Here is a 23,482-nt window from a genome sequence, read left to right as displayed (position 1 = left end):
TTCTGTCTAGGAAAATGTCTAAGATTCCTACACCATCCAGCAATTTCAAATAGTTCCACCTTAATTTGCAAAGTTGAATGATCTTTAACCAAAGAAGTTCCAAAATCTTGTGTAGCTGAAAATCACATTTCTGATTTGTCCGTCCTCTGTTTAATTGTGGAAATATCTTTTTCAAAATTTTTGACATCAATAACTAAAACCTGATATTGAGTCAAAAACTGAACTACTGTGTAGATCAGCGATTCTCAGTCGGTGTGTCGCCACACGCCAGTGTGATGCCAAGCACTAACAGGTGTGTTGTGGCTCCCGGTGTCCCACTGCCCCACGTGTGCTTCCCTTCTCCCCAGGGGCGGGGCCGAAGAGCGGAGAGATGCTGCGTGCTGCTGCTGGAGGCCAGGCTGGGGGCGGCTGAAGAGTTGGAGAGACCCTGTGCGCTGCCGCCGGAGGCCAGGCCGGCGGTTCAAAGATTGAAGAGATGCACACCACCACCGGAGGCCATGCCGGCGGGGCTGAAGATTGGAGAGATGCGCACCACCGCCGGAGGCCAGGCCGGCGGAGGCTGAAGAGTTGGAGAAACCCTGTGTGCCGGCAGCGGCTGGAGAGATGTTGCGCGTGCTGGAGGCCAGGCCAGTGGTGGCTGATAAGCGGAGGCCAGGGTTATTGGGCCAATGAGAAGAGGTCTCATGTGAGCTTGTGTGTGTATGAGTAGCAGCTTTGTGTGTGTGTGGTAGAATGGGTGCCTGGGTGTGTGAGTGACAGCTGTGTGTGTGGTAGAATGGGAGCAAGAGCATTTGTGTGTGATTGAGAGCTTGTATGTAAGTGAGAGAGCATATGTGTGATTGAGACACACTGGTCAGGGAGGTGAATGGTGTGTGTGTGTGGGAGAGAGACACAGACTGGACAGGGAGGTGAATGGTGTGTGTGTGTGGGAGAGAGACTAGTTAGGGAGGTTACTGGTCTGTGTGTGAGTTACTGGTTGTGGGCCCTAAGGAAGAGGACTGTGAGGACAGAGCTTCAGCAGGCACTGATGCTTCTGGTGAGTGCTATTGGCCTGCAAGGGAAAGGAGTAGGAGAGTTTCTGGAGAGGGTAAGTAAAGGTAGTTTTTAAGTTTATTTTTCTTGATTGACTGCCATTTTAATTATTGGGTATTATGTGATGACTGCTGTTTTGAAATATTTTATTGATATTTGGACAATTTTTAATTTTTAATTTTTTAATTGTTGGATGTTCTGTTCATCGGCTGTTTTGTAACATTTATTAGTATAGTTTTACAATTATTTCTGAGTGGGGATCTATAGCATCTTGGCTTGCTCTGTTTTCCTAATAGGAGGTGTATTAGTGTTTAGGGCCTGGTTAAATATTTGTAGTGTTGCCTTTTCATTGATAAGGTTGTTACTGTTTGAGTGTGTTCCATAATACAGGTTTAACGTTGTGCGGATTAGTTTGTGTGCATTGTTATGTTAATATGGCTTTTTTGGTTTTCCATTCCAGTTTCTCCATGGTTAATAAAACGGAAAATGTCATAATGCCTCTATTGCTCCATGGTGAGACCACCCCTTGAATACTGTGTACAATTCTGGTCGCCACATCTCAAAGATATAGTTGCGATGGACAAGGTACAGAGAAGGGCAACCAAAATGATAAAGGGGATGGAACAGCTCCCCTATGAGGAAAGACTGAAGAGGTTAGGGCTGTTCAGCTTGGAGAAAAGATGGCTGAGGGGGGGATATGATAGAGGTCTTTAAGATCATGATAGGTCTTGAACAAGTAGATGTGACTCGGTTATTTACACTTTCCAATAATAGAAGGACTAGGGGGCATTTCATGAAGTTAGCAAGTAGCACATTTAAGACTAATCGGAGAAAATTCTTTTTCACTCAACGCACAATAAAGCTTTGGAATTTGTTGCCAGTCCACTGCATGCGGGCCATTGGGGTAACCTGTACCGAGGACGCCATGTGTCCCAGCAGGATGAGGAAGTTTCGTGCAGTCGAACGGTGTTGAGACCGTAGCTGGTGTGCGAGGGAAATGAGTGAGAGCTCACTGTCGAGGCAGAAAAGCTTTTGCTTGAAAGGTGTCCAAGTCTGCCCCTATGAAGGACAAAGTTTGAGATGGGACTAAGCAGGATTTTGCATAGTTGATGAGAATCCTAGCGAAATCAGAGTGTGTATGGTAAGATGTAGGGATGACAGAGTAGCTTGCTGAGTGGGAACCCTGATCAACCAATCATCGAGATAGGGGTAGACGTCGACACCTTGAGTCCTGAGGAAGGCTGCTACTACTACGAAACACTTGGTGAAAACTCATGGAGCAGATGCTAGGCCAACGGGAGCACTCGATACTGATAGTGCTTGGGACCTACCAGAAATCTGCGATGAAATGGAGTTATCGCAATGTGTGTGTCCTGGAGGTTTAGAGAGCAGAGCCAGTCTCCTCTTTGCAGAAGAGGAAGGAGGGAACCCAAGGTTATCATCTTGAACTTTTCTCGTTGGAGGTACTTGTTGAGGGCACGCAGGTCCAGAATTGGGACGAACGCCGCCTGATTTTTTGGGGATTAGAACGTACCAGGAAAAGAATCCTAGGCCCTGTTGGGAGTAGGGTACTAGTTCGATTGCACTGGATTGAAGGAGTAGGGAGACTTCCTGATCCAGGAGTAGTGAATGGTCTGTTCCCCACGTCAGCCGAGGTGGGGAGTCCAGTGGGATGGAGAGAGAGTTCAGGTGATAACCTTGAGAGATTATGGCAAGGACCCACTGGTACGAGGTGATTGTGTGCCATATGTTGAAATGGCACAGTCTACCTCCTACCAGTACCTGTGGCAGTGGAAGCTGGCTGCTGCTCTCTATTTAGGAGTCAAAAACCAGAAGCAGGGCCCGGCTGAGGAGCTGCTTGCGGCTTTTGTTTACGAGGTTGGCAAGACTGGGCCTTTTGGAAAGGCCTCGTAGAATGACCTCTAGACGGTGGTGGATAGAACTTCTTTGGACGGAAGAATGACTTTTTGGTGTCCTTCCTAAATGGTTGTTTAGTCGAATATTCAGAAACCATCAGAGAGAGTTGGCGAAGGGTCTCATTATGCTCCTTGAGTTCCGCCTCCGTCTGCTGGATCTGTTCACCAAACAGATTGTCTCCGATGCAAGGCAGATCGGACAAGCTGTCTTGTACTTCAGGGCGCAAGTCCGAAGACTTAAGCCAGGCCCATCTTCTTGCAGAAATAGCAGCTGCTGAAACCCTGGAAGCGGTGTCGAAGATGTCATAAGAGGACCTTATTTCATGTTTCCCCACTTCAAAACCTTTGTGAACCAGGGTTTGTAGCTGTTTCTGGAATTGCTGAGGCAGGGACTCTGCGAAGTCCTGTATCTGCTTCAATAAGACCCTGTTATACTGGGTCATATAAAGCTGGTAAGAGGCGATCCGAGAGATGAGCATGGATCCCTGGAAGACACGTCGGCCAATGTCATCCAGGAATTTCTGCTCTTTGCCTGGAGGGAAGGAAGAGTGGGACTTTGAGCGTCGTGCCTTCTTTTGGGCAGACTCTACTACCACGGATTGGTGATCCAGTTGAGGTTTTTGGAACCCTGGAGCTGACTGGACCAAGTGGTATCTTCTTTTCGGTTGACTGGAGCTACCGAACCAGGGTGTCCCCAATTCATTTTGAGAAGATCCAAAAGAACCTGATGGATAGGGATGGAGGTTATTTCCTTGGGAGCATCCAGGAATTGTAACAGCTCCATCATCTGGTGTCTGTCATCTTGCTCAGTCTGTAATTGGAATGGAACCAACTCAGACATATCCTTCACAAAATTTATGAAGGACAAGTCCTCCGGAGGAGAATGCTTCCTGCTTTCAGTAGGAGAGGGTGGTGATGGTAAATCATCGGTGTCTGGGGAGGAATCGTCAGTCCAGGTGTCATAGGGATAGTACCTGTCCCTCTAGGAACCTGAGAGGGATGGGACGGGACGATGGTATTCCTGAAGGTCCCGGTCTAGGCTCTGACGGCATCGAGGGAAGTACTGGAGGCACCGATGCAGGCAACGGTGGAGCCGATGGCCGCATCGGCATCGATGGTTGAGGCATCGGCAGGACTCCCGATGGAGGAAGACGGAACTGTGTTTCTCCTCCCAATGACTGAGCAAGTGGAGAAGGCACCGGATCCATTGGAAAAGCGGCTAGAAGCGCTTCCATCTTCGAGAGCTGCGGTGCAATGCTGCCGGAATGGGATCGCTGGTCGTTTCCACAATCGGCACCGGTTTCAGCGTCTGAGGAACCCAGAAGCTATGCATCGCCTTATCGATGGACTCCTGAACCATCCGGTTCAGCTGTTCATGGAGACCTGGAGCAATCAGCCCCAGCTCCGGAAGGGAAGAAGGAGGCAGAGGCATAGCTGGAGGGACCACCGTTAAAGGCGGAGTTGCGGCTCCCAACATCCATCCGGGTGAGGGTTGCCTCGGTGACCCGGTCTCAGAAAGGGTTGATGCCTTTTCTGGACTTTCTTCGATGGTGGCTCGGACGATGGTGAGGTCGATGACTTTCCTTCAACTGTCCGATGATTTTGGTGTCAATGCTGATGTTTCTTTCTACGATCCCCTCGGTCCTGAGGGGGAGTAGAGGTAGTCTATGGCCGGGAGGTTGTCAACGCCGGATGGTCACCGGTCGGTGCCTGATGCTGGCGCGAAGTGGACGTCGAAGCAATAGACGACGTTGGAGTTTGAGAACGGAAGAGAAGTTCCATTTTCTCCATTCTGACTTTGCGACCTTTTGTGTCATTAAGGCACATTTGGTGCAAGTCAAGACATGCTCACACCCGAGGCACATTACACAGACTTTATGGGAGTCTGTTATGGACATGGTGCAAGCGCAGTCAGGGCACCGATGGAACCCCAACGCCATGGCCTTTGAAAAATTGAGCTGCGGTGCTGTCGACGGCCAGTAGGCCACGAGGGCTAAACTAGACGGGAATCGACCGGAACCGGGTAAAAAAACTTACCGGAGTACCACTGAAGCAAAAATTCAAGAGGGGGACCCCTGTGGGGTATGAACGTTTTCAGTAATTCCGTGAGGAAAATTCCTGTCAGGAATCTCTGTGGAGCTCCTTAACACACATGGCTACTGCTGTGTGGAAAAAAGAAGACTGAAGGGGGACCCCTGCTGGCTGCAGGTTTAGTGCCATGCTGGGCATGCCCAGTAGGTGCCAGTCAAAGTTCTAGAAACTTTGACAAAAGTGTTCTGTGATTGGGCTCCGTCCTGTGATGCCACCCATATGTGAGGACTACCTTCCTGCTTGTCCTGTGAGAACCAGAATATCTTTTTTTTTTTTTTGGGTATAGTGAGTTGTACGGGTAATGCCCTAGTTCTGCTCTGCACCCATTGTTGGGGTTAGAGGGGGTTCCTGAGGATGCAGAATGTATATTTACATTTTGCCCTGAGACGGTCACATGTTCAGTGTGTCATGCATGTGAGAACCTCTATCAGGTGTGTCTCGGCCGAAAAAAGGTTGAGAACCACTGGTGTAAATAATGCTACAGTTGCCTTCCAAATTCCTTGTAAGGTAATTAATTCAGGCCAGGATGTTAAGAGTTTAAAATCCAGTTGTAAAGTTTCTCTCACCAATCCTGCTCCAGAAACCTGTGGCACAGAAGTTAGCAGGGATGTCTTCAAACTTCCGACTGCCCCTTGAACTATGGCCTCAGACCTCTCTCCTGGAACAATTATCTTGCTTGGGGCAGTCTGATGACATCAGACTGTGTGATGTCATCAGACTGCCCCAGCTCAGAGATCATTTCTGGCTGCTTGAATACCTAACTTCCAGGCTGCTGAGGAGGTTCATGCTGCTCTGGGAAAAAAAATCTGTATCTAGGGTTCTAACGGGAGTACTCCCTTCTCCCAATGCTCCCAGCAACATACTCAGAACCCAGCATCAGTGTCTTATGTCCTGGTCTGTGGACAAAATAATCAGTGGGGCCAGTAGAGGACTGATCAGAAGCCACCACCTGGTAAGCGTGTGTCTTTCCCTTCCCCTTCCCATTATCAAGGAATCCAGTAATCTTGCCAGCTAGACCCTCTGCTACATTGAGCCATCTTGATTCCTCACCCCAAGATATTTTTGCTATGAAGCTTTTCTAAATGGAGATAATTGTTTAAGAAGGTAAAATGGAACTGATAAGGTAATCACTATTCCCTTTGCAACAGAATCTTTTTTTGTAACCTAGGCCAATGCTCGTTTGTTTAAATTTGAAAAGAATTTTCAAAGCAAAAAAAAAGTTAAATATATTAACTGTGTTTCTGTGTGGTGGTAAGGAAGTCCATTTTTGGGCTGATAAACCCTTTTATGTAAATGAGGGAGGTGAGGCTGGAGTCTGAGGCAGGCTGACAGTAAACCCATGGGTGTAACTGGGAGAACTAAGGCTAGAGTCAGTGCTGATAGCCTCTGGGTATAAATGAGAGATTTTGCTATAGATTCCACTGGGACCTAGATGTATTGTTACTGGGTGATATGGAAGAAGAAGAAAAGAAAAAATGCTGGCCTAACATCCTGACTACAATTTAGGAGCTATGTCTTGTTTGTCTTCAATGTCTGTATGTCGACTAGGTTGTAAACTCGATGGAATAGGGTCTATCTCTTCTATTGTCTGTATAGCGCTGCTTACACCTTGTGGTGCTATATAAATGTTTAATAGTAAATGTTGGCAGATTAAGACCAAAATGGTCCATCTATCCAGTCTGCCCAGTAACTGCTGCTCCGTGTAGGTTATTCTAAGGGTAAGGAGGCCTCATCCAAGCTGTAGGAGGTGGTGATGGCCAGACCTCTCTCCCAATTTTATTTATTCATTCCTTCTTGAAGTGCACAGAGACCCTGCCTGGCTATAGAAAAACAGGAAGAGTCTGCCTCTGCCCTACTGCCATCGTGAGTGAACTTGATTAAACTTTGCTGATGGAAACTGTCAGATAGCAAGCCATATGTTTACTATAAGATATGACCAGATGAACCCCTTGAATGCACTACTGGCTGGTTGTAGTAGTAGTACATGTTAAGTTTGTACCCAATTGTAAAACTATAGACAACTGACATACAATTTGGTGTCAATTATTTTGTAAGACATGGACCAAAACATTTGTACAGTGTGCTTGTTTTGGCTGTGCTTTGACGTACAAATCAGTGGCTTTATTTGTTGCCCTTTTTTTCTCTCCCATAGCTAAAATCAGGAGCTATTTCTCACCTATGTGTTCTGACAAAGTATTACATAATCACAATCTTCCTTTAGTCTTATATAATGATGTAAAGGATTCAAGTAACTTTGTGGAAATAGGGAGTTGCCTTTTAGAATATATATGAATGATAGACAAGAAATCTTTTTTTTTTTTTTTTTTTTTTTAATATAAAGTGATGGAAATGAATTGAGTAATTTATTCTGCAAGATGTTTATCAGGGTACGTCCTCTGCTGACTTATTCCACACTGCCTATATTTACAGATTGCTTACTGTTACTCTCTCAAAATGAAGAAATGCTAAATGTTGATTTTGACACTAGATTTCTACAAATATTGAATGATGTGTGACAACTGATGTTTTATCTCACATCTTTACTTTATATATTAATTTTTAAGGTGTATTTTTTGTTTCATAGAAAGCTGAAAAATGTAATGAATGGGGAATTGTATCTGCTACTCACTGCTAGTCTCTTTATAGTTTGTGACTGTAGAGGCTGGTAGTGCAAGAGACAGCCCTTTGCAGCTGGTACAGGATGATTTATTTGTGGTTTTTGTTAACAGTGGTTTTACTGTGCTCGGTACTTTGCAGATGAGTTTAGGGAGAAGATCTTCATGAGTATATTTCTGTAACCATCAGTTATGAGATCAGCGCTAATGCCAAGCACAATTCATATCCATGTAGGTATCTACAGGAGGTGGGTTACACGGACACTATCTTAGACGTAAAATCGAAACGGGTACGAGCTCTATTGGGGGTCTCAGGTGACGTGTCGGACAAAGGAGCAGATGCAAACCAAGGCTCCATGGTCAATGGCACAGAAGCTGAAATTCAGGAACCATTGATGATTGGGTGAGTTTCACTTCAGTAAAGTAAAAAATTATAGTTCTCACATTTTTTTCCCCAAAGATATAACAGTAGCTATAGGAACTACAATTTTGATTCAAGGCTTCAGACTGCTGTTAATTTTTAGCCTCTGTGTTGAAAATATGGGTGTACATCTCTTATAATGCTGAAAAGGTTGGATCTAGCTCCACCTAACTTTGTCTCCTTTTAGGAACATGAAACCTCCAATTTTCAAAGGTAATGAGTGATTGGGGGGGGGGGAGGGAGAGTTGACGGTTTCCCATAAGAAATGCATGTGTGCCGGGATGGGGGTTTAGAACGGAGGCTGTATAGAAGCCATACTTACTATTGGTTGAGTAATTATATGCTTTCTGTTTTGAAGTATTGAACTGGAATCTACCATATTTCTAAACCTAATGTATGCTGTTTCATATGTAAATCCTTGTATATCCTTTTTTTTTTTTTTTCTTGGCATTTTCCTTGTGACTCACATTATAAACTGTTGATCTGGGATATGATTGACAGTGTATAAATAGTCTGGGAATAGGGAGAAGAATTTCAGGGTTTACTAATGTTCTGAGATTTACAAATTACAATTCAAATCCTGTTCAAATGGCAAGATTAGTAACCTTCAGATGGCTAACATCTGTGTGGCTGAGATGAGGGTGAAAGTGGGTAGACTCGAGTAATCTTAGAAAAAAATATTTCTTTATAGAGTGGATTCATGGAATGACCTCCCAGTGGAGGTGGTGGAGGCAATATCTGAATTCAGGAAAGCATGAGACAAGCACAAGAGATCTCTGAGGGAGTGGTAGGGATTGTAGAAAGCCAAGTAATTGATGTGGATGGGACAGATTGATAGGTGGCGTGCTCTTTTTCTGCCATTCGGTTTCTATGATATATATATCAAAGCACCCCACAGCTCAGTGGAATTGATTTGAATTTGCATATCTTGACTATTGTACCTCAGAAAAAAAGTGAAAGTAACTTTCAAACAGGCCGATACAGTACAGTGCGCTCCGCTCTCCCGCGAACTTTACTGTATCGGCCTGAAAGTATTTACATCCATTCATCAGACCATGCACAGCTGATTTGTAACTCCAAGTGTTTGTTGTGAATAGATAACTATTAAAAGGCTTTTTACTTCTCTCTTTCAATGCTGCAAAACAGTCAAGATGTGCAAATTGAAATAAAAGTATTGGCCCAGCTGGCTGAACTCCACTAACTTTTTAAAACTAAATATCTGCCAATAACTTCTGGCACACCAAACTCTTTCAAATATTATATCAAACAAGGAAATATCTTAAGTATGTATTAAAACTTTATAGTTAAGAATATTGGCATTCTGGTATTTATTTTTCCATCAAAGCAGGCTGAATTAGCTATTACATGTGGGTGACATCCAGAGCCAATTTTAGACATATTGGTACTAGGGCAGGCTAGTAGTTTGGCACATCCCCTAATAATTTGGTGCTCTCCAAGGCGATGAAATGGTATTATGTACTGTAGGCGAACCTTATAGCCTTGCACATACACACACTCCCCTCCCCACCCCACCCCCTGGCCCTCTCCATGCACACAGTTGAGTTGTGTATTTATAACAGATTTTACACGAAAGAGCAATTAAAGTACAGTCTTCAGAGGTAAAAATATCGCTTACATTATATTTACAGGCACTGCTGAGGTGACAACCAGAAAGCCTTGCAAAAGAAACACTTGGAACTCAAATGGTATTAGGCCTATTGTAGAGCATTTTTGTGTGTGCTTGACCCTCAGAAAGCCATGAGTAAACTGAATTACAATATAGTAAACCTCCCTTACCCAAACAGCATTAACTGTCAGCACTCACAGTATCAACCCTACCTATGAAAAGGTAATACTGCAAATATAATACCAGCCCCTAAAACACCAATTAATTTCCTATTAAAATACCTCACATCTGTCACTCACACATACAGTGTACACCAACCCTCAACAATTACAGAATAGAGTAACCATAAAGTATAAATTGAAACATACAAGCAAAAATCGAATTGGAAACTGCAACAAGCCAGACTCTGTGCAGTGCAACAATGGAAAACTAGAGCCATCACTATTCCTCAAAAATCAAATGATAAAATCAAGAAATATAAATACATAATAAAAACAAAGAATATTTCAAAAATAGCAAACAAATAGAAGATCCAATAATGAAAATCTTATATACAGTTTTTTTCTTTAGATTTCCCAAACACTGATAAAATATTTCAAAATAGACACATCAAACACCCAAAAAATAAAACAAATAAGGATAAAAAAAAATTGGCACTCTATACTTGTTGATTTCTGGTCACCCTGCGATTGTCATGAATTCAAGTCCTATAAATCAACACCAGTGATGGATCAGCTGCCATATAAGTCAAGAAATGAACTGTATATTGTATAGATTAAGTAACAGATTAATATGGTATGATGTTATGAAGAATATATTTTCAGCTGTGAATTGACTTTAACATATTTGAATTGTTTGCATAAGATTTGATATTTAAATTGTATCCCTTTTGTGAGCAACTTATACATTTTCTTTTTGCATTGTGTATGATTGTAGATATGTAGTGTTAGGAACCTTTAGGTGAATGGTATTTACTGGAATTATGCTTTCTTATGCTTTTGTAAGTAATATTTGAAATATATTAAACATAGGTATTTATTTTCTGATTTTTAGTATATATAATAGCCATCTTTTTTTATTAATGTTTTCAGTACCAGATAGTTACTAAATATGTAGATATAAATAGATATCTATATACACACTTACACCAGAGCTTCCCAAACCTGTCCTGGGAACCCCACAGCCAGTCAAAGTTTCAGGATATCCATAATTAACATGCATGAGATAAATTTGTATATACTGAGTCTCCATGGTATACAAACTTATCAGATGTATATTCATTGTGGATATCCTGAAAACCCCAACTGGCTGTGAGTGCTTTGAGATATATATATATATATATATATATATATATCAATCAAGTGAACATGTGAGAGGAAGGGCCTGTGCAAGCATGTTTGAGAGAGTGTGTATGAACAGGAGCATGTTTACACACACACTCTTGCTCCTGTTCTCTCTCTCTCTCTCTCTCTCTCAAACGTGCTTGCACAGGCCCTTCCTCTCACGCATGTTCACTCACACATGCTCAGAGACATTCCCTCACACACACACATGCTCCCTCTCTCATGTACTAATATAAATGCTCGTGCGCACACATCCTCCCTCTTATACATGCTTACACATACACCATCTCCAGCTCTTCTTTGATTGGGATGTGGCAGGAACCCCAGGCCACCCTCTTCACTTCAGCTATGTAGCAGGCTTGGAACTGCTGGGTTACTTGCAACCTCTTCTTTATCTTGGCAACTGGTGGGTTAGGCTTCGCCGGGCAATCCCATGGCCACCTCCGATATTCGGTCTCCAGATGTTCCATGGGAGGAGCTGGCAGAGAGTTGGTGAGGTTTCAGCACCCTATTAGTTGGCTCCCTGGGCTCGCCCCTTAATCCAGTCCAAGTAATGTCACCCAGAGGCATCCAGTGGACTTCTCTTCAAGCTGCAAAGCTTTGAGCTCTATCAAGTATGTGCAGGAGTTGCTTCATTAGTCTCCTCCTTCATTTTTTGTCTGAGCTGAAGCATGGACATGTACTTTCTCTCCTTTCCTTTGTACTTCAGACTTGCATTTTTACTTCAAGAATCTTATTCTGCCTTGCCTTGCTGCTTCTGCAACCACACAAACAATAAGTGCTACCAATAAAAACCTAAAAAAACTGAGGAAACTTTCTCTCAAGATGTTGGACCACAAGAAAAAGTCAATAGTGAGTGGGTTCAAAAATTGTGTTGAAAAGTCATATCCTTTACAGATGGCCACAAGTTATGCTACTGTTGTCAGACAAGACCACAACCAAAAAATGTGTGAAATTGTGGATGGATGTCCCTGCGCTCACAGCACTCCAGGGCCATGTTCAGGGAAGAACTGCATAAATCTGATTGGCAGTAGATTTTGAGTGCTGCATAGTTTGCTGCCTTGGGAAAGTCTTTGAGTTGGAGCCATTACAAAACTATCCCTTCCACAAGGTGTACGGCCGCAGGGTTTTGAGTTCAGCTGCCTGGATGCCATCGACACATAAAAGGCATCACTCCCTTGAGCCAGCCCTGTGTGAAGAAGCACAGTTAATCTTCATGAGTTGTGTTGATGCAGACACCATTGTGCTCTTTGGCACCACTGGCTCAGGCCTCATCCCACCATGGAGCTTCAGCATATTAGAAGTCAGTTGCCTTCACTTATACTATGTCAAAGGTATCAACACATTTGATGCACATATCCTCAATGCAGTAGATGCTCTTGATGTGCTTGAAACCTTTGCACATACCTGATGCACTGATGCTAGTCATAACCCATTTGATGCATCTTAATTCTTCTAACATGGCCATGTTGTCTTCACGTCTTGTCTCCATGTACCTGATGCAGACCACGATGCAATCAACTCATATCATGCTCCATGTCTCCTCTGGTCCGTCTTTGACTGTATAGCCCAAAAGGAGCTCACAATCTTCTACATCACCCAGAGATTCTGTATCATATTTCCTGGGACCCAAGAGGATTACCCCTGCAAAATTTTCTAATCATCCAAGATATGCAGAAGGAGTAAGAGTACCCTTACCGTTTCCATTGGTTAGACAGCTAACACTCCCAAGGTTGGTAGCTGAAGGTCTTCAATTACAAATACCAGAACCTATCTGTTTTAGTACCGCTATCCTCTAATTGGCCACCTATTTCAGGATCCAATTCTAGTTTCCTGTCGTGTAGCCAGATGGACTCAGAACAAGTGGGTATAGTGTGCTCGTGCTAGCAGTTGGAGATGGATCTGACGTCAGCACGGGTACATATTACCCCCACAGGAAGTGAAGCTCTTCAGTAATTTCCGTCTCCAAAGCAGTTTGGAGAGCCTGCACGCTCACTGAGCGTGTTTCCAATCTACTTTCTATTTTCTACTTTCTACTTACTAAATTTCTACAGGAACATCGAGCCCCACACTCCTGCGGTGATGCCAATTGGTCCCTCCCCCAGTTGAGTTTCCCGAGGTGATTTCCGTGGTCCCTCGGAGGTTTCGGCCTCGGTCTGGTGGCCGAATCGCGGCAGGGACCCAGCCCCCGAGCGAGGCTTGGGCGGCCTAAGAGGCACCTCGGTCCCGGCGTGGACTTGGGAGGCAGCGGGTGCATTCCTCAAGCGTGGCGGTGACGGTATTTCCCCTCTCCCCCCGCAGCCGGAGACCGCCCGGGTTTCAGCTGGGAAGCACCGAGGATCAGGTAAGGCACACAACTTTTACTTTTGGTCTCCGAAGTACGAGGATCGGCGGCGTTGCCTGTATGCGGCACGCCGCGGAGGTCGCCATTTTGTCGGCCCTATTCAGGTATTGAGTGCCCATGATAGGCGCCTGTATCGTATTAAGCGCTTCTTATTTGCTGAGCATATATTGTATTGAGCGTATATTGCTGAGCGCATATTATTGAGCGCATATTGTATTGAGAGTATATTACTGAGCGCATATTGTCTTTAGCGTATATTGCTGTCCGCATATTATTGAGCGCATATTGTATTAAGCGTATATAGTTGTCGCTTATTGTTGAGCGCTTATTGTATTGAGCGCTTATTGTATTGAGCGCTTATTGTATTGAGCGCTTATTGTATTGAGCGCTTATTGTATTGAGCGCTTATTATTCAGCGCATATTCTTCAGCGCGCAATGGAACAATCGAATGCCCCTGTGTCCCCGGCGGCGGCGCCTCCTGATTCCGGCGTGAAAGCTCTCGGCCTCTGCTCAGCATGCCAGCTCAGAGCCACGCACAGCGAGGAGCCAGACTCCCTTTGTGCCCAATGTGAGGAGGCAGTGGGAGCCTCGGGCCAGGACCAGTCTCAACCGAGGTTTGTTGACAGTTCCCCAGGGGCCACCCCGGATCTCGCAGGCAGTCTCGAACAACCTGGAATCCCGGGGGACCTGGTACCCCGACGACTTGAGACCACCTCCATTTCCTGGGTGGATCTCTTTAAGGGGATCCATGCCTTTGTACAGATGCAATCAGCTTCCCGTCCAGGCCCTGCTGTGGCTGTTGCTGCTGCTCCTGTTGCTGCTCCAGCGGATCCTGCCCCTGGACCTTCGCGCCCTTATCGTGGGCAAGCACACCCGCCTCCGGGCAGTCCGGTTCAGGCGGACCCTGATGTCTCAGAGACTGAATCAGAACTCTCCGAGGAGGGGGAACTTCCCTCGGGGATGGAGCCATATCGAACCATGAGGCGGTTCTTTCCCAAGGAAGATCTCTCCGACCTAGTATCTCAGTGCCTGGCGGAGTTGGATATTACGGGCCCCAGCACTACGGTGCCATCTACACAGAACCCTCTGCTGGAAGGTCTTCGTCCTACAGCCCGCCATTTTCCCTTCTTGCAAGCCGCACAGCAACTGATAGATCTGGAATGGGCTGCACCAGCGGCCTCATTCAAAGGGGGTCGGGGCCTGATAGGCATGTACCCCTGCATCCGGCAATCAAGGAGATGCTGGCGTGCCCTCAGGTGGACGCCTTGGTTAGCGCGGTGGTCAAGCGCACTACCATTCCAGTTGAGGGGGGGGGGAGGCCCTCAAGGAACCTCAGGACCGGCGACTGGATGCCATTCTGAAACAGACATTTGAGGTGGCAGCTCTGTCTTTGCGAATCGCAACCTGCTGCACAGCATTCCTGTTTGTCAAAGGTCAGGAACAATGCTCCGGCGGCAGACATGGAGTCCGCTCTCTTGTTCCTCACGGATGCTGCATCCGACCTAGTCCGTACAACAGCCAAGGGGATCTCATCTTCTGTGGCTGCCAGGAGGCAGCTCTGGATATGGAACTGGTCAGCGGATGCTCCTTCGAAGACACGCCTCACCAGAATGCCCTTTAGGGGTTCTTTCCTGTTCGGCAGCGACCTTGATAAACTGGCCAGCACATGGGGTGCCTCTCCAATACCTCGACTGCTGGAAGATAGGTTCAAAAGGAATCAGCGTGCCTTTCCAAGGCCTCCCAGAGGCAGAAGTTCTCAACGCTTCATTCCCTATAGGGGTCGCTACCAGGCACCTCGTTCTCAGGCCAGGAACCAGTCCTTTCGGCCCAAGCAGCAGAAGAGGGGAGCCGGCTTGGGTTCAGGCCCCGGCCGCGCCTCCCAATGAGATTCAGCCGATCCATCTGGGGGACGGGGCCATAGGGGGCAGGTTAACCCTCTTTTACCCCAGATGGGTCGAGATTACGTCGGACCAGTGGGTCCTTGCAGTCATCCGAGAGGGTTATTTTCTGGACTTCCATCATCTACCTCCGGACAGGTTTGTGGAATCTTCGTGTCCGATCCACAAAAAGGCAGCATTGGAAGCTACCTTGGCGAGGCTCCTGTCCTTGAAAGCCATAATCCCGGTACCTGCACGGGAAATGAATTCTGGGTAGTATTCCATTTATTTCATGGTACCCAAGAAAGAGGACACTTTCCGTCCCGTATTGGACCTCAAGTCAGTCAATCGATACTTACGGGTCCTGAGGTTTCGCATGGAAACTCTGTGCTCAGTCAAGGACGCAGTACAGCCAGGAGAATTCCTGACAGCCTTAGATTTATCAGAAGCCTACCTGCATATCCCGATTCACCAGGATCATCAGTGCTACCTACGCTTCAAGGTGCTGGGACGCCACTTCCAGTTCCGGGCTTTGCCCTTCGGGCTGGCCACGTCACCGCGGACCTTCACCAAGGTGATCGTAGTGGTGGCAGCGGCGCTCAGACGGGAAGGAATCCTTGTCCATCCCTACCTAGACGATTGGCTGATCAGGGTGAAATCGCGAGAGGAGAGCCATCGGGCAACCAACAGAGTGATCGCCCTTCTGGAAAGCCTGGGATGGGTAGTCAACCTAAACAAGAGTTGCCTACAGCCTTCCCAATCTCTGGAATATCTGGGAGTCCTGTTCGACACCCAGGCAGACACAGTCAGTCTCACCACCAAGAGAAGATTACAACTTCAGATGCGTCTTCGGTCCTTGATGGGAGCCAGTCAGCCCACAGCTTGGGATTACCTGCAGGTTCTCGGTCTCATGGCATCCACCCTGGAAGTGGTACCCGGGGCAAGGGCCCATATGAGACCTCTACAAAACTCCCTGCTCTCTCGCTGGAGTCCCCGCTTCCAGAACTATTCCGTGTATCTCCCTCTACCAGCCAGTGCGGACCCAGTTACGGTGGTGGTTGCAGCCCAACCACACGAGCAGGGGATCGAAGATGTCCTCCCCCACGTGGATTCTGCTCACCACAGATGCCAGCCTGAGCGGATGGGGAGCACACTGCGAAGAACTCACCGCCCAAGGGCAGTGGAACAGAGAAGAAGCAGGGTGGAATATCAACCGACTAGAGGCACGGGCAGTCCGGTTAGCCTGCCTACGATTTGCTCACAGACTGAGGAACAGAGCAGTCAGAGTGATGTCAGACAACGCCACCACGGTGGCATACATCAACCGACAGGGCGGAACCAGAAGCCAACAGGTGTCTCTAGAGATAGCCCCGCTGATGGCTTGGGCAGAGGCGAATCTTCAGGACATCTCCGCCGTCCACATTGCCGGAAGGGACAACACCACGGCAGACTTCCTCAGCAGAGAAAGCCTAAGTCCGGGGGACTGGCAGCTGTCGCCCACAGCCTTCCAGATGATTGTGGATCACTGGGGGATTCCGGACATGGACCTACTAGCGGACAGGTCCAATGCTCAGGTACCCAGATACTTCAGCCGCAAGCGAGATCCATTCTCTCAAGGGATTGACGCCCTGGTTCAGCCATGGCCCCCAGGGGCCCTGCTATATGCCTTTCCGCTGTGGCCCCTGCTGGGCACCCTTATCCACAAGATTCAGAAGTACCGGGGCCTAGTTCTTCTAGTGGCACCAGACTGGCCAAGAAGACCCTGGTACGCGGACATGAGAAGACTACTGGCAGGGGAGCCCCTTCCCCTGCCTCCGCTCAGGGACCTGCTACGTCAAGGTCCCATCCTTCACGAGGATCCAGCTCAATTCTCTCTTACGGTCTGGCCATTGAGAGGGCTAGACTGAAGAAAAGAGGTTACTCTGAGCCAGTGATAGATACACTCCTCTGAGCTCGCAAGTCTTCCACATCCCTCACCTATGTCAGGATCTGGAGAGTATTTGAAGACTGGTGCGACACTCACGGCACCAATCCACATGGTACCACAATCCCTATTGTTTTGGATTTCCTGCAGGATGGACTTCAGAAGGGTCTCTCCCTCAGCTCCATCAAGGTTCAGGTGGCTGCGCTGTCTTGCTATGGTCCCAGGAGGGATGGCAAGACCATTGCCACGCACCCAGATGTTTCTCGCTTCCTGAAAGGAGTCAAGCACATTTGTCCGCCACTGAAGTGGCCAGTGCCTTTGTGGAACCTCAACATTGTTTTGGATTTCCTCGCGGGATCCACCTTCAGACCCCTTTGAGGCCTGTCTCTCCGTTCTCTTACTTTGAAGATGGTGTTCTTGCTGGCTGTATGTTCAGCATGTCGCATCTGAGCTACAAGCACTGTCTTGCCGTGATCCTTTTCTCAGAATCACTCCTGAGGCTATCCATCTTCGCACGGTTCCATCCTTCTTGCCTAAGGTAGTCTCACAATTTCACCTCAACCAGACCATATCCTTGCCAACTACGGCAGGCCTGAAGAAATCAGAAGACGGACGTTTGCTACGCCATCTCGACATTGGCAGATTGCTGCCCAGATATCTGGGAATGACAGAAACAGTACGAAAGACTGACCATCTGTTCGTCCTTCACATCGGGAAGAAACAAGGTGAAGCGGCCTCTCGGCCCACCATCGCCCGCTGGATTAAAGAAGTTAGAGCAGCCTACGTAGAGGCCGGGAAGTCACCGCCTCTTCAAGTCAAGGCTCATTCTACCAGAGCCCAAGCAGCATCTTGGGCGGAATCTAGGATGCTGTCACCTGCAGAAATATGTAAAGCGGCGACGTGATCCTCCCTCCATACCTTCTCCAGGTTCTACCGTCTGGATGTCCAGGCCAGGGAGGACACAGCATTTGCGAGGGCAGTCTTACATGGTCCTCAGGCAGCCTCCCGCCCAGTCCGGGAGTAAAGCTTTTGTACATCCCACTTGTTCTGAGTCCATCTGGCTACACGACAGGAAATGGGGAGATTACTTACCTGATAATCTCATTTTCCTTAGTGTAGACAGATGGACTCAGCATCCCGCCCAGCTCCCTGTCTACATTGGTTTCACAGATTCAAGGTAAGCCTTATCACTTCTTACATGAGTGCGTCCACTCTGCCAGGTGTCGACGCCTTCCGGTTGGGAATGCTGGCGGTCTCCAGCTACTATCAATCGGTCAGGGGAATCCTGTTTTCACTATGCCATTGATCGTCAGTACACATATATCCTTAACAGCTTTTGCAAGGAAGATTACTGAAGAGCTTCACTTCCTGTGGGGGTATATGTACCCGTGCTGACGTCAGATCCGTCTCCAACTGCTAGCACGAGCACACTATGCCCACTTGTTCTGAGTCCATCTGTCTACACTAAGGAAAACGAGATTATCAGGTAAGTAATCTCCCCATTTCAGAAGATGTTCCTCCGCTAACCCCAGGCCAGAGGGGACAGCAGTCCTATGACCCAGGTTGCAGGGTTAGTGAAAAATGTCATTACATCTGTTGCAGTGGAGTCGACTCATTCGGAGGTAGTAGACCAGGCTGCTCTTCTGAAACCTCAACCAGAGGATCATCCTTCATCATTGGAGTCCTGGCTGAATGAGCCACTACCCCTAGGTTTGGAAGAGGAGTCCATTGGCATAACGTTGGATCCTCTGCCAGATCTTCTGGAGCATTCGTCTCCCTGGGAAGGAAGAAGAATGCTCTTTCGAAATTTATTGAAAAGTTGGAACAGCACTGAGCATTCATATCTGTAAGGTCAAAGACCCACAGAGCCAAAGTCCTTGGTCTGTTGAAGATTCCATACGCACCAATGGAACCTGCCACCTTATCTGTTCATGACATAATTAAGGCATTATCTCTAAAACTTACTCCTGGGGGAATTCTTTACAAAAAAAATTTTTAAACTCTGCGCACAAAAAATATAAATTTTGTGCACAAAAGCTAAAAATTTTGCAAACTTTATTTTGGTCAAAATACAATTTATATGACAGTCTTTAAGTAATTACAGTTTAAATTAATACAGAAAAAATGTATTACTTAAAGATGCAGAATTTCCCTAGAAATTCACTGTAAGAATGTCCATTCCACTCACTCTCCCTATTCCCCTGGCCACTTTACCCTCTCAGGCCCCAATTTCTCCACCTGGCAGTATCTCTCCCTTTTATCTCCAGGCTCAACCCCTTCCACTCTCCACTCCCAGAGTTTGACTCTGTTCTCAATAGTACCCCTCGCAAGGCTCCCTCTGTCCCTCTCTCTCTCACACACGCTCCCTTTCTCTAGTGCACATACACACACCCTCATACAGGCTCCCTCACTCTCTCGCTCACACACATCCCCTCATACAGGGTCCCCCTCTCTTGCATGCAACCTCTTATAAGCTCCCTTTCTCTCTTATGCACACTCCTTCACACAGGCTGTCTCTCACACATATATAATCCCTTCACACAGGCCAGCACCCTCACATACACAGGATCCTTTTTTCATACACACCAGCTCCCAAACTCTCACACATACACTCCTTCAAAATCTTCTCACGTAGGCTCCATCCCTCTGGCACCCACACTCAAAACACCCCCCTGCTTTCTCTCACACGCCCCCTGCTTACCCTCCTTGGTCTCTCTCACACTCCCCTGCTCTCACACCTTCCTGCTCACCCCTGTGCTCTCTCACCCTCTCCTCCCTGCTCTCTCAGCCCCTCCTCCTCACCATTCTCACACTCCTTCCCCCTTCACTCCCTCACACCCCTCCCCTTCCCCTCCCCACGCACACACACCTCTCTACATACATGGGGCCTTCATCTTTGCTGTGAGTGGAGTGTGTCCCGAGGCACGCGGGGGCCTTCATGTTTGCTGCAAACTGTGTGCTCCATTCGCTGCATGCCAGGGTCTCCTCTGCCATTTTCTGCGCAGAATTTGGCAATTCTGCGCAGGGGGGGAATTCCGCGCAAATTCTGTGCACCACAGTAGCGCAGAATTTCCCCAGGACTAAAATCTCTGGATAATACTTACATCTTGTCTCCCCACTTCTAGAAAGCTGGATCTCAAGTTTTGAGTCCAATACTATTCGGGATTTGATGTGGTGCATCTTCCAAACCAGTCAGTTGTAGTAGAATTAGCTATGAAAAAGCAAAGAAACATATTTGTTTCCTCACCAGGGAATGATCATAAACTCTTAAGACAGTTTTGATAAAATTCCAAAGTGCAATGCTCTCCTCACACATTGCCATTCATCAGTTCTACATGATACAACAGATTCATGATTGTCTCCAGAAGCTGAAGCCATACCTACCTACTTCTGAATGGAATACCTTCTCTCAGCCATTTTGGGATGCTTAGGAAGTAATGTGACACCTACTCCATTCTTTGGGTCCTTTGAATCTTTCTTGTGCATTTGCCATCTCTATTGGAGTATTACATAGCCTGATTAACAGCAAGTTCCATCCAAGAGGGCTTCCATGAAAAACTTGCTAATCTTCCGTGCTTTGGAAATAGCCTATTCAGAGATATAAACTCCAAGAAATGGTCTGGCAGATGAGAACAAATTCTTCTCCTCTCTCCTTCTGATTCATCTGATTGTGCAATACAGCAGCAGGAATTGGAAATACTCCCTGTATCACACCGGCAGCTGGGTTTCTATTCCAGATATCTTCTTATCCCCTAAAAGTTAGGGACATTACAACCAATCTTAGACCTGCAGCTCCTCAACAAGCATATCAGATATCCAAGCAACTGAAATGCAAGGAATGTAGGATAGAGAAGAAGCATTATGGGCCACCTTAAAAAAAAAATGGTGCATCCATTTGTACTGGAGTGGTTACAGGTCTCTGACTCAAACAGAAGAACTAGACAGAGATCTGTTTGAAGACACCTAAAAGGTAGGAAAGAAGAGAGAAGTGTTGATTGATGGAGATGTTAATTTGCTGCACTTAGACTGGAGAATCCCTTCTGCGGAATCTGCCAGAAGTAGAGAGAGAGTGGATACCTTGCAAGGGGCTCTGTTCAAACAAAAGATAATGGAACCCATGAAGCAGGGAGTTATATTTGACCTACTGCTCACTAATGGGGATAATGTCTAATGTCCGGGTGGGTGCCCACCTGAGCACCAGTGATCATCAAATGGTGTGGTTTGATATCTCAAATAGGATACAGAGAAGTCACATGAAGATCCGAGTTGAATTTCAAAAAAATGGACTTTGTCGAAATGGGGACATACCTGGAGGTAGAACTAGAAGACTTGAAGATGAGAGAAGTGGAACAATGGGCCAAACTAAAAGGAGCAATTACAAGGGCAACAAATCTATATGTTAAAAAAGTAAACAAGAGAAATAAGAAACCGATTTGTTTCTCAAAGGAGGTGGTTCATAAAATAAAGGCTAAAAGAACAGTGTTCAGGAAATATAAAGATTCCCAAAAAGAGGAACACAGGGAAGAATATCTGGTGAAACTGAAGGAGATGAAGGAAGAAATAAAGCAAAAAGTTAGGCGGAAGAAAAGATTGCCAAAAAGGTAAAGCAAGGTGACAAAATTTTTCAGATAAATCAGAGAAAGGTCCAAAGCGTTGTAGTGAAATTGAAAGGTGACAAAGATTGTGTGGAGAGAGATTAAGAAATGGCCGAAATATTAAATGCTTCAGTTCACACTGAAGCACCTGGAGAAGGACCGTCACTAGTTGACAAGGCTGTGGATGGGGGTGGAGTAGACAAAACTGTTTACAGAAGAGAATGTATGGGAAGAGCTAGGAAAACAAAGTGGGCCGGATGAGGTACATACCAGGATTCTGAGGGAGCTCAGAGATGTGCTGGTGGGTCTGCTGAAGGACTTGTTCAATAGATCCCTGGAAACTGGAGCAGTGCTGTAAGATTGGAGGAGTGGTGGTAGTCCCACTTCACGAGTGGGAACAGAGAGGAGGCTGGAAACTACAAGCCAGTTAGCCTCATCTCGGTAGTGGTAAAATTATTGGAGACTGCTGAAGGAAAGGATAGTGAACTATCTACAATCCGGTAGGTTGCTTGATCCAAGACAGCAAGGATTCACCAGGGAAAGGTCCTATCAGACAAATCTGATTGATTTTTTTTTTTTTATTAGATGATAAAGAATTGGATCAGGGAAGAGTACTTGAAGTGATTTACTTGGATTTTAGTAAAGCTTTTGATACGGTTCCATATAGGAGACTTGTGAACAAAATGAGAAGCTTGGGAGTGCGTGACAAAGTAGCGTGGATTGCAAACTGGTTGACTGAAAGGAGACACCATATAATGGCAAATAGAATCTACTCTGAAGAAAGAACGGTGTTAAATGGCATGCCACAGGGATCTGTTTTGGGGCTGGTTCTGTTCAATATTTTTGTGAGTGACCTGGCAGAAGAGATAGAAGATAGTTTGTCTATTTGCAGATGATACTAAGATCTTCAACAGTGGACATGCCTGAAGGAGCAGAGAGAATGAAAAATGATTTAAGAAAACTTGAAGAGTCATCAAAGATTTGGCAGCTGGGATTCAATGCCAAGAAGTGCATCTGGGGTGCAGCAATCCAAAATCGCTGTATGTGATGAGCAATGAAAGACTAATGCATGTAGACTGGGAGAGGGTGCTTGGTGTGATAGTGTTGATGATCTGAAGGCGGTGAAGCAATGTGACAAGTTGGTAGCTATAGCCAGAAGAATGCTGGGCTCCATAGAGAGAGGAATAAAAAGTAAGGAAAAAGAGGTGGTGATGCCCTTGCACCGGTCCTTGGTGAGTCCTCACCAGGAATACTGCATTCAGTACTGGTGCCCGTATCTCAAAAAGGATAAAGACAGGATAGAGGCAGTCCAAAGAAGAACGACCAACCAAAATGGTGAGGGGTCAGCATTGGAAGACTTATGAGGAGAGCCTGAAGGATCTGAATATGTATACCCTGGAAGAGAGGAGGTGCAGGGGAGATAAGATGCAGACCTTCAGATACCGGAAAAGATTTTTTTTGTAGTTTTATATATAACAATTTTTATTGCTTTTTCCAAATTAACAGCGAAAAACAATACAGCGCGTTGAATACAGTGACTCTGAGGCATTCAACATCATGAAGCAATATCTGTTAACAATTCAGGTAGCCAACACTCCAACTGGTCGCCCGCCCTTCACACCCCCCCCCCCAATCAAGCCAAATCAAATCATTCAATCAAATCAGGTCATGCTGTGATGTGAGAAGTAGATCGCCA

The 23,482-nt window shown here is 46.3% G+C and overlaps 1 protein-coding gene across 5 annotated transcripts in view; it reads left to right on the top strand.

Moving 5' to 3' along the window:
* STRN (striatin) overlaps nucleotides 1-23,482 on the top strand; it is a 533,408-nt gene that overhangs the window by 298,311 nt on the left and 211,615 nt on the right. For 4 of the 5 annotated variants that reach the window (XM_029593930.1, XM_029593929.1, XM_029593928.1 and 1 more), the window contains exon 4: nucleotides 7,890-8,057. The exons of the other annotated variant lie outside the window; for it this stretch is intronic. In XM_029593930.1, coding sequence (XP_029449790.1) covers nucleotides 7,890-8,057 — 168 coding nt within the window. The remainder of the gene's footprint in view (nucleotides 1-7,889; nucleotides 8,058-23,482) is intronic. 5 annotated transcript variants of the gene reach the window in all.

The sequence above is a fragment of the Rhinatrema bivittatum genome, chromosome 3 (assembly GCF_901001135.1).
Source record: "Rhinatrema bivittatum chromosome 3, aRhiBiv1.1, whole genome shotgun sequence".
Lineage (NCBI taxonomy): Eukaryota > Metazoa > Chordata > Amphibia > Gymnophiona > Rhinatrematidae > Rhinatrema > Rhinatrema bivittatum.
This window is presented reverse-complemented; position numbering and strand designations above follow the sequence as displayed.